The sequence below is a fragment of the Cololabis saira genome, chromosome 19, assembly GCF_033807715.1.
Source record: "Cololabis saira isolate AMF1-May2022 chromosome 19, fColSai1.1, whole genome shotgun sequence".
NCBI classification, from domain to species: domain Eukaryota; kingdom Metazoa; phylum Chordata; class Actinopteri; order Beloniformes; family Belonidae; genus Cololabis; species Cololabis saira.
In genome coordinates this window covers 7166683-7181758 of record NC_084605.1, presented here as the reverse complement: position 1 = coordinate 7181758, position 15076 = coordinate 7166683, and the positions used below count along the sequence as shown (strand labels likewise).

The 15076-nt window shown below is 38.9% G+C and overlaps 1 protein-coding gene across 1 annotated transcript in view; it reads right to left on the bottom strand.

Annotated features, from left to right (window-relative positions):
• The window catches only part of LOC133419773 (NACHT, LRR and PYD domains-containing protein 12-like), a 125318-nt gene extending 110242 nt beyond the window's left edge, over nucleotides 1-15076 (bottom strand). The window contains exons 1-4 of the mRNA XM_061709189.1: nucleotides 15035-15076; nucleotides 4691-4752; nucleotides 4445-4561; nucleotides 2916-3106 (exon numbers count right to left, since the gene is read on the bottom strand). Of these exons, the coding sequence (XP_061565173.1) occupies nucleotides 2916-3106; nucleotides 4445-4561; nucleotides 4691-4752; nucleotides 15035-15076 (412 nt within the window). The remainder of the gene's footprint in view (nucleotides 1-2915; nucleotides 3107-4444; nucleotides 4562-4690; nucleotides 4753-15034) is intronic.

Genomic DNA, 15076 nt, shown 5'->3' with positions numbered 1-15076 from the left:
TTTAGATGTTTCACTGCTTTAACACACCTGATTCTAATTAATCATCGTCACCAACTTGTCATCAAAGTCTGGATAGTTCTGTTGATGACACAGTCACTTGTATCATGGTGCAATGAAGCAGGGAAACATCTAAAACCTGCAGGGACACCGGCCCTCGAGGACTGGAGTCCGACACCCCTAAATGCCCCAAAATGAATTATTTATTCCAGCTCAGAGCATTTTCTTGTTAGGATGAGCGGTTTTTAATGGATAATTATCTTCATATCATAGTCAAACATATATTTGAGGGAGGAGACAAGGCGGAGTGTTGTGCTCCCGCATGTGCGCTCAAATCCACGCTGATTGGGATGTACAGAGAAACCTGCGTGGATTTGGGCGAACGCACAGCTTTGTACATATGAATTTTTGCGGTCTTGTTAATTCCACGCACGGATTCACGTTGAAATCCACGCACTCTTAGTACATGAGGCCCCAGGGGTCCGTTTCACAAAGCAGGTTCAACAAACTCTAAGTCTAATCCTGAACTCTTAGTTGATCTACTCTGAGATCAGAAACTCTGAGTTTTCGGTTCCAGAACAGCGGATTTGAGGTAATTTACTCAACTCTAAGTAGTTTCACCTGGAGTTAAGCTCGTGCGTGAGGGAAATAAAAAGCCATCATCAGTAGAGCGCTGGTACAAGGATTCACCATGGCAACCGGCGACAACAAAAGAGCGACATACTTTTTTTTTTATTTTAAACTTTATTTATCATTTCAATTTACAAAATCCCTTTGAGGAAACGTTAGTTTGCATCTGAAGATCCACATACTTCATGCCGTGTCCTTTTTCACCCGAATGGAATTAGAGATTTTAATGCGCGCATACGGCGAATTTGAACATGTTTTTCGAAAAAAGAGTAACACCGCAGCACAGAATAATATAAAATTAATTTAACAGATCTCTACATCATTCACCTGCAATCCTGTGGAACTCCTTTTATGGCTTGGACAGGTTTATGTAGGCTTGCCACCCGTCCCTTGAAATACGGAATTGTTCCGTAATTGGGAATTAAAAGTTGCGTTCCGTATTGAACCAATACAGACACATATTATGCTCTTATTATTTATGTAATAATATACAGGTGGAGGTCGCAAAATTTGAATATATTGCAAAACTTCATTCGTAGTAAATTCAACTTAAGGTGAAACAAATATTATTTCTCACTACATGCAAAGTGAGATATTTCAAGCCTTTATTTGTTATAATTTTGATGATTAGCCTATGCTCACAGTTTATGAAAACCCCAAATAAAAAATGTAAAAAAATTAGAATATATTCTGAAATCATTAAACAATTCAATCATGAAAATTATAACAAATAAAGGATTAACATATATTGCTTTGCCTGTAATGAGACTATGTAATATACATGTATTACGCGGTCTGATAACCATCTCCCGACGAATATTTAATTCTCTGCGCATTAATTCTGCACCTTCATCAATTGGGTCTTCATCAAAAGGACATGCCATGTTCGTGACAATGGACTTCTAATATATATACTGGCTCTGTTTTTTAATGACAGACGGCAGAACTTTGCCAAAACTCGCCTGCTGACTGAATGAATGAGGAAATCAAATGTGCGTGTGTCTCTGAAAGAGGCGGAGACGCAGGAAAAACTCCAGGTTCATTGAAATAAACCTGGTCCCGACCAGGTTAGGTTCAGAGCGTCTGTTACTACGGTAACTGACCGAGAGCTTAAGTTACCTCTCTTTGTGAAACAGGCTAGAGTTACTCCTCTTTCTCTGGTTTGAGTTACCTCCCTTTGTGAAACGGAAAACTCAGAGTTTCCCTCATTTCAGGGTTAACAGACTCAGAGTTTTCACTAAACCTGCTTTGTGAAACGGACCCCAGTTATCTTGTGGTGTTGGTAGGTTAAAAATGTTTATTGAGGTCCACTGCTGTCCTGTACAGGGAGGGCGCTACTGTAGGGGGTGCTGGTACCATGTGGGAGCGACTGGTCTGCAGAAATGTTGAGGTGGGTGTCAACGGTCAAAATAACCTTCATGTGGATCAAGAATTCAGATTTGATTCCAGCAGAACATTGTTGGATCAAGATGAGCAGAGTTTCTCCCTTATCTTTCAGTGGTTATAATGTCGTGGCTGATCTGTTAATTTTGTTTATCTCCCCTAGCTGGTGTTGGTAAATCTCTAGGTAGTGTAAACTCTAGTGTGTTAGAGTCAGTAGTCATAGTTGCAGCTATAGAACAAGATTATAATAGTTAGTCTCAAATATAGCTTCGCGGTAGATATGCTGCTAAAGGCCTATGCTGCAGGGGGGCACCGACATGATCCGCTAGGCGGTGCCTCTCACCCTTCTTCTCCTCTCCTTTTCCCTTCCTCTCTTCACCATTACCATTTTTATTTATTATAAATATCTCATTGCTATCATTTTTGTCCATCGTTCCTGTAGTTTCTTGTGCCGGCCCCCCTTTTTTCTCTTTTGTGCATGTTTGCAGGCCGGAGCCTCGGGAGCTGCGTTCTGGCCTGCATTCCCGCCCCCCCCCCCCCCCCCCCATTCCCGGTCATCCCATTGCTGCTTCCACCTGCCTACGTGGATGTCTGCTGTGTGCTGCTGACGCCCCCCCCCCCCCTCTGATCATCCAACCTTGCCACTGTTTGGCTTAAGACTTTTCTCCCACTATGGAAGTTTTTACCTGTCATTGTTTATGTAATAATTGCTCGGGGGTTTATGTTCAGGTTTATGTTCATGTTTATGTTTATGTTCATGTTCTGGATCTCTGGAAAGCGTCTAGAGACAACATCTGTTGTATTAGACGCTATATAAATAACATTTAATTGAATTGAAAATTGAATTGAGGCATTCTGGGTCATTTATCCAGCAGCTTAAATGTTCAGAGAAATCCTCTTACTGCTCTGCAGACGCTCAGCCAGCTCCTCCTGCTTCATTCTCCTCAGGAAGTTCACTGTGATCTTCACAAACGCCTCTCTGCTGCTCCTTCTCTGCTCTTCATCCTCACCCTGCAACAGATGTTCTAGGGATTCTGGGTAATCTGGACTCAGAACCCTCTGGATCTTCTTCAGCTCGTTCTTCACAAACAGGACAATGTTGTCCTCCAGCAGCTGGAACAGAAGACCACATGAAGGACACAATCAGACGGAAACCACGGAGACAAACATCAGACCCATGTTGGACAGACTGTCAGTCCACTGGTCTCCAGAGACCAGCATGGAGACAAACATCAACAGAACAGATAGAGAAGCAGTTGTTGTTCATGTACAGACCAGAAATATGGAGTCCAGCTGTGTCTGATGCTGCTGGACAGACAGACCGCTGGGAGGCTCTGAGATCTGCTGGTCCACTCTGTGGAGGAACCAGGAACAATTAGCTCACATCATGTCTGTCGTAACTTTAAATGCCATAAATATTATTTGTCAGTATTTTATTTGTTTTATTATTCCTGCGAGATATATGGGATTTATTTCCAGCAGTATTGTATTGTTTTTTTATTTATGTGTAGGAAACTTTCTTCATGCTCTGTGTTGCGCAGGGACACTTAAAGTTATCGGAAGCTATTTCAGCAGGTGATGTGAAGCAGCGCTTCTCATGCTGCATAAGTTATGTGGAAAGTTTAAAGTTTATAGGATAAAGCTGACATTTTTTTGGAAGATTTTTGGTTTTTGAAGCGGACTCATTTCCCTCTTGTTATGTGCAGCCAGCGAGGTATGTTTTATTTACGTTCATATGTGCATTGTGCATAATTAATTTGCATAATCAATTTGCATAATTCATTTGCAGGATTTTCGTAGCCTTCCACAGCTGTGTTTATTCTGTTTATTGTATATTGTTGTTTATTCTGTCCATTATGTATTTAAATAGTTTGACGGTGGTGATGGTGATGGTGTTGGTGGTACAAGGAGAGTGGAAGAATAAAGCCATCTGTAATTTGAAGAACCGTGGTGTTGTGTATTTCCTGGAGGGAGTGATACTAACAGGGACAAACACCAACGTAAGGTCCATGAAGTCCTGTTTGGACGAGGACAGTCCATCAGAGGACTGGCTGTGGTGCTGAAGGTTAACTAGTCCTGCTGATCCACTGAGAACGTACATGTGACCTCAGTGAAAAGTTACAACAAGATCAGGAACATGGACAACTGATGGAGACATGAAGCAGCTGACGAACTCTGGATCATCATCAAAATCAGTCCTCTGGAGGGCAAGACCTCCGATGTGTCAACCAGAGGAAAAAGCTCCTGACACATGTGGACATTTCCTAACATGAGGACTGATTTGAATACATTTGATGCGTTTCTAATGAGGAGGAAGCTCAGATCCCCATCAGGTGATGGAGGACTACATGGATCTACTCAGGAAGAAACATGTGGAAATTTCCTAACATGAGGACTGATTTAAATACATTTAATGTCCTTAAATAAATGTCACCTCTCTGAAGAAGACTGTTGCTCTCCTTTAAAGTCAATAAACACGTCCATTGAGTGGTCGCTCTTCAAGGACAAACAGCTGGGTTCATGTTCAAGAGAGTGTCTTTTCTGATGGACCCTGATAGAAGACAAAGGTTCAAAATGTACATATTTTATTTATATGAGAAAGAAGTTACACAGATAAAAATAATGAGTCTATTTAAAAAGCATTACTCTTAAATATTTGGCAGCTTTTGGATAAACCCACCTCTTTAGAGCAGAAGGTTGGTCTCCTTTGAAGTCAATAAACTTGCCCATTGACCAGTCGCTCTTCAAGGATACACAGCTGGGTGGGGGTTCAGGTCCAGATCCAGGTCCAGGTCCAGGTCCAGGTCCAGGTCCAGGTCCAGGTCCAGGTTGATTCCTGTATTAATGATGTTTGGTGATGTGAGTCTTGAGCTCTGACATGCAGAAGAGTCAGGGACAGTTAGAGATGCTCATCTCACCTCTGAGCTTTGCTCTGACTCTCATGTTCCCCACACAGAGAGGTTTTAGAGGGAGGGACTCCCTCCTCTCTGTCCTCACACTGGTCCATTCTGCTGAATTCACGTCCACATCAGCTCACACACACACCTTCATCTGCAGAGAAAACACATATCACTGGTGTTGGACAGAGATCAGCTGATCCTGCACTGGTTTGCTCCTCTCTTTAGTTTTTATGTCACTTGAATGCAGTCAGAAACCAGTGGGAGGTGGAGGAAGTTACTGATACAGCCGTATCTGCTGATCCGAGCTGCTCTGAAGCTTTCTCTCGGCGCCTTTTCTCATTTTCTGTTTCTTAGATTAAATACATTAAATTCTGTCACAACAGATTTTACTGCACTAACAGGAAGTTGATAATCTTTAACAAGCAGAAAGACACTCAGCCTGGTTCCTGTAAACGTGAAGAAGCTCAGAGGTGAAACTGTCCTGCAGAAACACGTGTCCTCCTCCTTCACAGCCTCATCACACAACAGTTACACAAGCAGCAAACCACTTCCTCCAGGAACCACGCTTTATTTTGAAAGGCTCCACAGGAAAATGCAGTTTGACTGTAATACTGGAGACGACAGCTTCATTCCAGGAAATAAAAACACCAAAGTTTGATCGATAAAGAAAACTAATCATCCGCTGATCATCACAGTCACCAAATTCATTGTTTTTGGCAACAAAATGATAAATGATCCAATAAACCTAATCATCAATAACATAAAACTAGAACAAACAAACATTACTAAATTCTTACAAATAACTATTGATGAAAAACTCACATGGAAGCCATACATTAATACCTTAAAAAGAAAATGATCTAAAACAATAGCTATATTATATAAAATGAAAGGTATTATAAATAAAAGATCAGTACAAATACTATACATATCCCTACTACTCCCATAGTGGAAATGTGGGGGAATACGTATAAATCAATAATCCAACCCATCTATATTTTACAAAAAAAAGCAATTAGAATTGTAAACTTGGCTGATTATCTTGCACCAACAAACCCACTTTTCATTCAAAACAATACACTTAAATTGCAAGATATAGTTAATCTTAACACCACTGTAATAATATACAAGGCCTATACCAATTTACTTCTGGGCTGCATGCAGGAACTGTTGAAGCCAAGAGAGGGCAAACACGACCTCAATGGGGTCAGCAAAGGGAACAGCAATGTTTGACACAAGAGCAATAAGAACAAATACAAAGGGCAGATGTTTTTCCGTTTTAGGAGTAAAACTGTGGAACTCATTGGATAACGACCTTAAACTAGCAAACTCAATAAAAGCATACAAGATATTATTCAAAGCAAAGGTAATGGGCACATGTATAGGAGCACAATAAGCAAACAAAGAAGAATGTATACACATGCATGAGATGAAATGACAACTTAAATTGGTTTTGTCGGTTATAGCATCTTTTCACTTTCTTTTTTCAGAGCTATCATTATTATTATTATTATTATCATCATTATTATTATTATTATTATTACTATTATTACAGTTATTTAAGTTATTATTATTGTTATTATTGTTGTTATTATTATTGTTACTATTATTGTTATCATCATCATCATTATTGTTATTATTATTATTATTACTATTATTATTATTTTGTGTAGCCTCATGATACTTCATTTGTTCTTTTTGTATATTCTATTCTGTTAAAAGGTGAGCAAGATAAGCTTCATGCTTCAAGCCCAGACCTTTTCAGTCAAAATAATCACAATGTTGACCAGGGAAAAACCTGTGTTATCTTGTTTGTTGATTTTCATGCTTGTGATTGACCGAAATAGATATTATTAACTTAAACTTATTAACTTAACAGTGTTTCTGATCAATAATAAAACCAATAAAAACTACATTAACGATCATGTAGATTTGTCTTTAGACACAAGCATGATCAAAGTTTGCAGGTAAATCAGAAGTGAGAACGAGTTCCTACCTTCACCTGTTTGAGTCACAAGACAAAGTTCAGGAGTGAGGGCTAGAGGCGGAGTGGGGGGTGGAGCGAAAATTCCTTTCACACGACCGGACAATATACAACAGTATACAACAGTATACATCAATATACAACAATATACAACAAAATACAAGAAAGACAGAACTGGTGGAAACTACTGAGTAAAGCAAAACTAGAAAACTAATATGGAGGACATTTTTCATTTCTTATTCAGCCTTAATGGGGTGTGATTTAATTCGTTTTAACTTTAGTAATGTGTTATTTTAATTGTTTTATTCACCTTGTTTTTTATTTTTATTTTCTTTATTCATCTACAGTAATCTATGTCCAAGGTTACAAGTAACTTTTGCCCTTTCTTAACACCAAAACACATTCCCACAGACAACCACAGCGAATGTCTGAAAAAGGTCTGGTGTGGACCTTGACCCCCTCCCGTAAGACCAGAGTTCTCATTCAGCACTAACGACATTGTTCAAACAAAAATAACACAAATATAAACGTGTTTTAGTGGAATTCTGTGTCTGGATTGAACCGGTTTGAGCTGGACTCTGTATCGACCTCATGAAGCAGAAGTTTTGCAGCTCCGTTTCAGTCAGCTGGTTTAGTTTATCCCACAAACTACTGGAGACTCCTACATCAGGCATTAAACAAATCAATACGGTTTTATTTCATTTTATCTGGAAAAACAAATGTCATAATCTCAACAAAAACATCGTGAATAACTCCTACAACCAAGGAGGATTAAATGTTCCTGGTTTTAAAACTTCAAATGTTATTTATTATCTGAACTAAATGAAAATAGAATCTAAGTAAAATTCAATTATGACACTTGATTCCAAATGTAGTTTTTCAATAAATTGCAGTATTTTCTCCTAAAATGTGGTTTAGCGGTTATTAAACTATTCAGTTATCAAATGTTCATAAACAGACATAACTGTGCTGGCGTCTGATTCATAAACATCATCAATTTAATCTGGAATAACCAGAGTATTATATATCAGAATAAATTAATCTTGGATTAAAAACAATATTCTTTCCGTGTCATAGGTTATTGAAAGCTCCTTCTTACATATGGTGAGTGTACTTCCTCGCTGAGGTGTTAACTTCAACTAGACAATGAGCTCAACTTCTTTTTGCAGATTTATTTTCATTCTTCACGTTGAATCCACGTGGATGAGAGAAAGAGATGAAAACAGATGAAAGAGAGTGAAACTAGGAAACGAACAGTAAAACATTGTGATTAGTAAAGCCATAAACATTGCATTAAAGTATAGTAATTACATATACAACTAAATGTTAACATGTCCAGGAATTAATTATAGTATATGATATTATAGTATTCAAATAACAATCCAAAGTTTTTAACATTGCCATTTAATTTCTCTCCCTACAACAAAACATAATTTATATAGGCCTATACATATATAAATGTAAATTAACACACAAAAAAATAACTTACTTATAACAAAAAATGTGATACATACAAGTGATTCCTCTTCTGGGGAATTAACTTGTACAAAGATTCTTCTCCGCTGTTATGAGCGTCGGTGTCAACAGCAAACCTGCATCTTATTTTTCCCAACTACTGAAACGAGGTCAAGCTTTGAGCGCAAATTTGAACTTCAAAATAAAAGTCTACAGGAAACCATTCTACAAACTCAAAACAGGAAACTTTACACTTAAATGCCTGAAGGGCAGAACAGTGAAGTTTTAAGAACATTCCTTCCAATAACGGCCAAAGAACACAACATTGTCTTTGATCCGTTTCCAGACGGTTATTTAAAGCGGTTGCAGGGTTGTGGCACATTTAATGAGCAGTCAGCACTCAAGAACGAGTTTCTATTGAACGGCATCATGCAGAATAAGAGATTAAATAATCAATAGTCACATTTTGATGAATTCTCCTGCAATTCCAGGTATCAATATTTCTGGAAGATTGATGTTTTCAGCATTAACTGGGATTGAGTGAGGACTCACTGCAACAAATAATTAGTTACCAACAAGGTCAAAGATGTTCACTTCAAAATGATTCATCCAATACAAACACATTTCTTCAAATGTTGAAACAGAACTTGGATGATTCTTGTATATTTTGTAATAACTATGCGGAAACCATTATGGATTTCTTTTATGATGTATTTTTGTTACATTTCTTTGGATTGAGATTGAAAATCTATTTACTAAATTACTTTACAGGATAAAGAAATTATTTTCATGAACAAAAAGATATAAATAAAAACCAGCATTTTAATGAAATTTTTTTTTTAAATTGGTAAATTCTATATAAACGCAAATAGATGACTAAAAAACCCAACGTTGTTAACTTTAAAAGTGTTTTTGAGCATTAGTTGTGAAAACTTGCAAGATCTAATGCATCAAGGACTCTGAACATGTTCAGTGTTTCAGAAAACTCTTTCTGAGTTTTGGGTGTATCCCCTCCTTCTTTTTATTTTCTTTATTTGTCTTGTTTTCTAATTTCTTGCTTGTTTGATGTATGTTTTTAGCATAAATCCATTTTATTATAATTTTATAGAAACAACAAAATGATCATTATCCCAGTTAAATAATCACCGCTTTCATCTCTTTTGTTTTTTATTTAAAAACTCTGCTTTAGCTGTAAAAGCTTCTTTTTTTTCTTTTTTTTTTTTTTAGTTGTAAAAGCTTCTTATTACAGGAAGGTGAGGTAACATGAGACGTCGGGTAATGTGAGACACACCCTGTATCTAGGCAATGGTACACATTTGTGGTCAAGTGACCATGATGTTTTCAAGTCGCTCCAATTTCCCACTGGCTATGAAGAAAAGAACCTCATGGTGATTTGGTAAGCATGCTTTTTTGATAAAAATTAGTTTTTTGCATGTAAAAGTAAAATTTCTTCCTGTCAACTTAACCAACGATTGTGTCAAAACAAATTGATTCAGGTAGAAACACTTATATCATCCATGTTCATACCATTATATAACAGTGTGTGATTGATGCTCGTTGAAGATTAACCTGAAATGCTAGAGAGGGTGTTTTTTCTAAAAAGGTGGCTGTGGGGTAAAATGAGACAAATGGTTTGAGGTAAAGTGATATATGTGTCACTTTACCTCACCATGAAGTTAAGAAGTTCAGTTCAGTCTGAAATTTATTTTAAAGTAATATTACATTACATTTGTTTTATTCTTTATGTTATAACCATTGTAGAGAAGCCATAATGCCAAGAAAGTACACCAGAACACGTCGCCGCGTACCCTACGCCGTAGGCTACGCCGTCGATTTAACACGGAACCATAAATCAGGCTTTACAGCGGCAAAATGGCCGACAAGAAACTCAGTGGCGCTCAGAAATGTAAAGTGCAGCGGGAAAAAGAAAAAAAGGGAAAAGCAATTATTAATGAAGATTCCAAACCTAACGGTATTTTAAGTCTGGTGTTTGTCACTGACAACAAGAAAAAAAAAACAAGCAAGATGAGACAACTGAACCGGGCTGTGACAGGTTCATAGGACGGAGACTTCAGTCAGTGTTTCCAAATGTTGATATAGCACTGACTCTTTTTGACTTTACCTGTTACCAATGCCAGTGGGGAGCGCTCATTATCAAAACTTGGACCTGTGAAGAATAAACTGAGATCCACAATGGACCAAAAGAGACTCAATCACCTGTCTTTGATAAGCATTGAGAGTGATATTCTTAGAAAACTGCATTTTACCAGCCTCATCAAACACTTCTCATCCAGGAAAACAAGAAAGAGAGCCCTGTGAAAGTAAGTTGTGTTTATTTACCGGGCTGCAGTTCTGTTACATTGCTGCCACACACACACACACACACACACACACACACACACACACACACACACACACACACACACACACACACACACACACACACACACACACACACACACACACACACACACACACACACACACACACACACATACACACACATACATGCCGGGTGAGTTTACTCCTCTCTGGCTGGGGAGAGTGATTATAATCCAACCACAACTCAGGGAAAGGATTATCCTTTGTTGGTTTTTTGTCAACAAAGTGATGTGAACAGACAAAAATGTTGCGCAGTGGTTTTTTAGATTTAATGCCTTCAGCCAGGTCCTTGGCTTCCGAAAAAAAGTAAACAAAGGAGCGCATGGACGTGTCTCTTTGTAGCTGGTTTGTGGTCGCAGCACTCTCTATCTGACCACTCGTTCAGCTGCTTCCTCCAGTTCTTACAACCAACCACCACACACATCGCTCCTGAACCACTTTTTTTCTGCGAAATATCCATTTAGTCCCTCTTTGTCAGAGCAATGTCGGCATTCTGCACAACGGTAAACCGCCAGAACGGAAGTGGATAGCAATGACGGGAGGATTTCAGGAAGTAGAGCGGAAACGGCTGATAAAATTGTCTATAGAAGTTAGCAGTTAGGCCATCTGGGCCTGGAGATTTATCAATTTTCAGGCACGTGATTGCGTTGTCCAGCTCTTCCACAAGGATGTCTTCATCACAATTTTCCCTGAAATCTGGAGTGATTTGTGACATGAAACGTTTGATCTGAACCAACATCTGATCACAGTCTTGGGCTGATATGAGAAAGAGGAACATTAAAGGTTTTGATCAAATCGGATGATTTCATCAACAACTAAGCTTTGGTCCCTTCACTCGCTGCCATCAATGATGAGGGATTTTAGACATTTTTTATCCTGCCGCCTTTTCTCCAGCCTGCAAAAATAAGCTGATGAAGCAGCTTGAGCCTTTCCTTCATAAATGTCGTCTCATTTAGATTGAAGGGCTGAAAGGTTTTCTTTTTCACTATCTGTTAATGTTGGTGCCATTGAGTTTTTTAAAAGGAAGACATGTAGGTCTTAAAAGATAAATGTTGGTATCAGTTATAACAATGTGATAAAAAAAAACCTTTTTGATGTCTTCGTTTTTATAAAATTTGAAAATATAATTTAACTAGTAGGTCGCCATTGTTGTTTACATTCTGGGTAGTGACGTCAGACTGTGGCCCCTGCTACCCCCGTCCACTGTTTTGACACCCAGAAACAGATGAAAACACAGCTAAACAGGTGACGGCACACCAGAAACACAGATCAAAACACAGCTAAACATTAAGGTGACGGCAAAATGTGACAAAACACCATAAAACTCAGATAGACTAACCGACCACACGTTTCAACTAGCAGATAGCCGATGCTACAATAAAAACCCCAGCCAGATCTGGTGTCATAAAATTAAATAAAGATGTTCTTGCCTATTTGAAGCGAAGTCTGCGCCTCCCGTTTCGTCAAAGTCCCGGGCCAGTCCCCTCAGCCTCTGGTCTGTCATCACCCAGCACCGAAGCCGGTTTTAGGGGGGGGGGCAAAACTTGCATATTGCCCACCGGCGTCTCCATCCCGGCGGCGGCGGCGAGAGCGGAGAGCGGAGAGCGGGTGGCGGTGCGCTGCAGGCTCTAAAGCCCCGGCTACGCCGTCTACGCCGTAGCCTACGCCATCTACGCAGGAGCCTACGCCGTCTACGCAGGAGCCTAATGCACTGGTAAGATGCGCACGAGATTGATAATTTTTGCAGATCTCCCGTGCATCACAGAACTTTGATCCAGTTTGCCTGAACCAAGACGTCTTATGGGCTCCCTCGTCAGCCTCCACGGCCGGGAGAGTGCTGCTCATCTATGTTTTGGATACCTGTCCCAGTTAAACTAACGGGGCTTATCTTCCCAGAGCCACCGGTCTACGTCATCGCCCCCAGAATGCATTGCGCAGGTGAAACATGGCGCCTCCCGCAGGTCAAAATATGTGATAAACATTGTAGATTTTTAAAGCAATTAGATTATTTTATGTGTTTCTAAAAACATATTTTAGTATAAGAGAACAATTGTGGCTAATTAGGGACTACATGTCTTAATAGCCAGGGTTCCTTTTAAGATTTCTGCTGAAAGATATAGAATTAATCTGTATTTTATATTTTAGTACTTCCCACTTATTAGTGCAGGTTGTTATTGTTTCATCCTGCCAGATTAATTTAATTAGCTCTTTTATTTCATGACAGTAGAGGTCATGTTTCAAAAGGCTGGCATTACATTTCCAGGCAACTTTGCGTTGCACATTTCCAGGAGTTGGTATAATAGATAAATTAATGCTACAAAGATCTGTAAGAGGTGTGCAGAAATATTACAATCTGATGTTTTTCTGAGGATTTCATCTGTTCCTAACCAGAAATCCATTCTAGATCTGCTTGATGCATCTGATTTATGCAGGAAAACTGCCTCTCATTCGGGTGTTTTTCTCTCCACAGGTCAAAAAGTCCAAGACTGTTACAACAATCAACTAAAGTAAGGTTTGGATGGAGGTTTGCAGATCTATTAGGATGTTTATCACGGCCTTCGTCCATAACTTACATTACGAGCTTACATTTAAAGCACACATAAAAAATTTGGTCTCTAAACTAATGGTGAAACTCAGTTTTTATTACAGAAACAAGGCATGTTTTTCCCTCAGAACATGAAAGTTTCTGATATCAGCTACTTTTCTACCTGTTCTTGATTATGGCGATGTTGTGTACATGTGTGCGTCAGCCAGCTGTCTACAGTCCTTGACTCCTGTCTACCACTGTGGTCTAAGGTTCATAACTTGTTGTAGCATCTCACTCACTACTGTGAATTGTACGCTAAAGCTGGCTTGCCTTCTCTGAATGTTAGACGATTTACACACTGGATGACTCTGATTAATAAGGCTCTTCTTGGCTTGATTCCTGGTTATTTATGTTTATTTCTTCAGAGAACTAAACGACATTATGCTTTAAGATCGAATGACATTTTGCCTCTGGCTGTTCCTCATGTTCGGACTAACCTGGGTAAAAAAGATTGTAGTTTCTCTGCACCCTCTGCGTGGAATATCCTCCAATTTGAACTAAAAATGCCTGAACTTGTTTCATTTGTTTCATTTCGCTCTTTTCTAAAAGACCGACAACGAGAATCCTTTCGGGCAGTGCCTGTGTTTTTAAACTACATGTGCGCGTGTTCTTAAATTTTTAATTATTTCTGAAGTTGTTGTTTTCTCCATATTACTGAAGTCACCACTATTGCACTTTATTTGCTAAATAGTTTGCACTCTCATCTTGATGTTTATTTAGTGATTGCTATTATTTGTGTGTTATTTGTGGACGTGTGCTGCTGCCTTCCTTGGCCAGGTCACCCTCGTAAAAGAGGTCTTGACCTCAATGTTTTTTTTTTATCTGGTTAAATAAAGGTGAAAAGAAAAAAAAAAAAACATGTTCCAATCACCGCCAATCAAGATGTGATCAGTGGAAAAGCTTTGTTTGAGTTGTTTGACCATTTCTTCTACGATTCTGAGGAGGTTTTTATTCTTGGACATGTTACAGTATAATTGTTTCCCAAAATCATGAACGAGTCATCGATACGTATTACAGAGATAATCCAACGGCCATCATTGCTGTGTTTCGTTGATACTATCTTCCCCGGAAAATGATTCAACAAGATTGACCTGCAGACCGAGATGAACCATGTGACTAGATGATTCTGATTCTGATTCTGATTTGATGTTATCTTTAATGCCCCTTACATTTAGAAACCTTAACTTTTAAATTGGTTTTGAAAAACAGAAAAGGAAAAATAAACTTAAGACAAAAACGTTAATAGTGATAAGCTTGTTAAACTGGAGGAAACGCAAGGCCCCTGAGAAATTCAAAATGGCCCTTTAGTATAATATGAAAATAATATCCCGCAATAATAATGTTTTGCTTTAATTTACTCTGTTCTTATAGTTTGACATAGGAGTAAGAATGGCAAGAGTGTACATAAAAGAACAGTTATACCTAATGTTACGAGAAGTTGTGAAAATTCATTTGAAGTAAACCTTCCTCTTGTAAGTTCTTTAACAGAAAATCATAAAGCACAATCAGGAAGACCAGTGTTGTCTCAGAGTGGGGCGAGGCTTTGATCACTTGCCCACCAATCACTGCAGCATGACCTCTGTAGGAGGCCACCTCACCCTTTTTTTACTCTTTGGCCACAGTTTCTCTCTTGCTTGCTGTCTTCTTTGATGATATCCCGGATAAAGCGAAGGCCGTGATCTTTGCACACAGTTGAGCTCTTTTTTGCCTTCCAACCGGCGTCACGATGGCGTCTCCTTGTGAGCTGTAGAATGACAT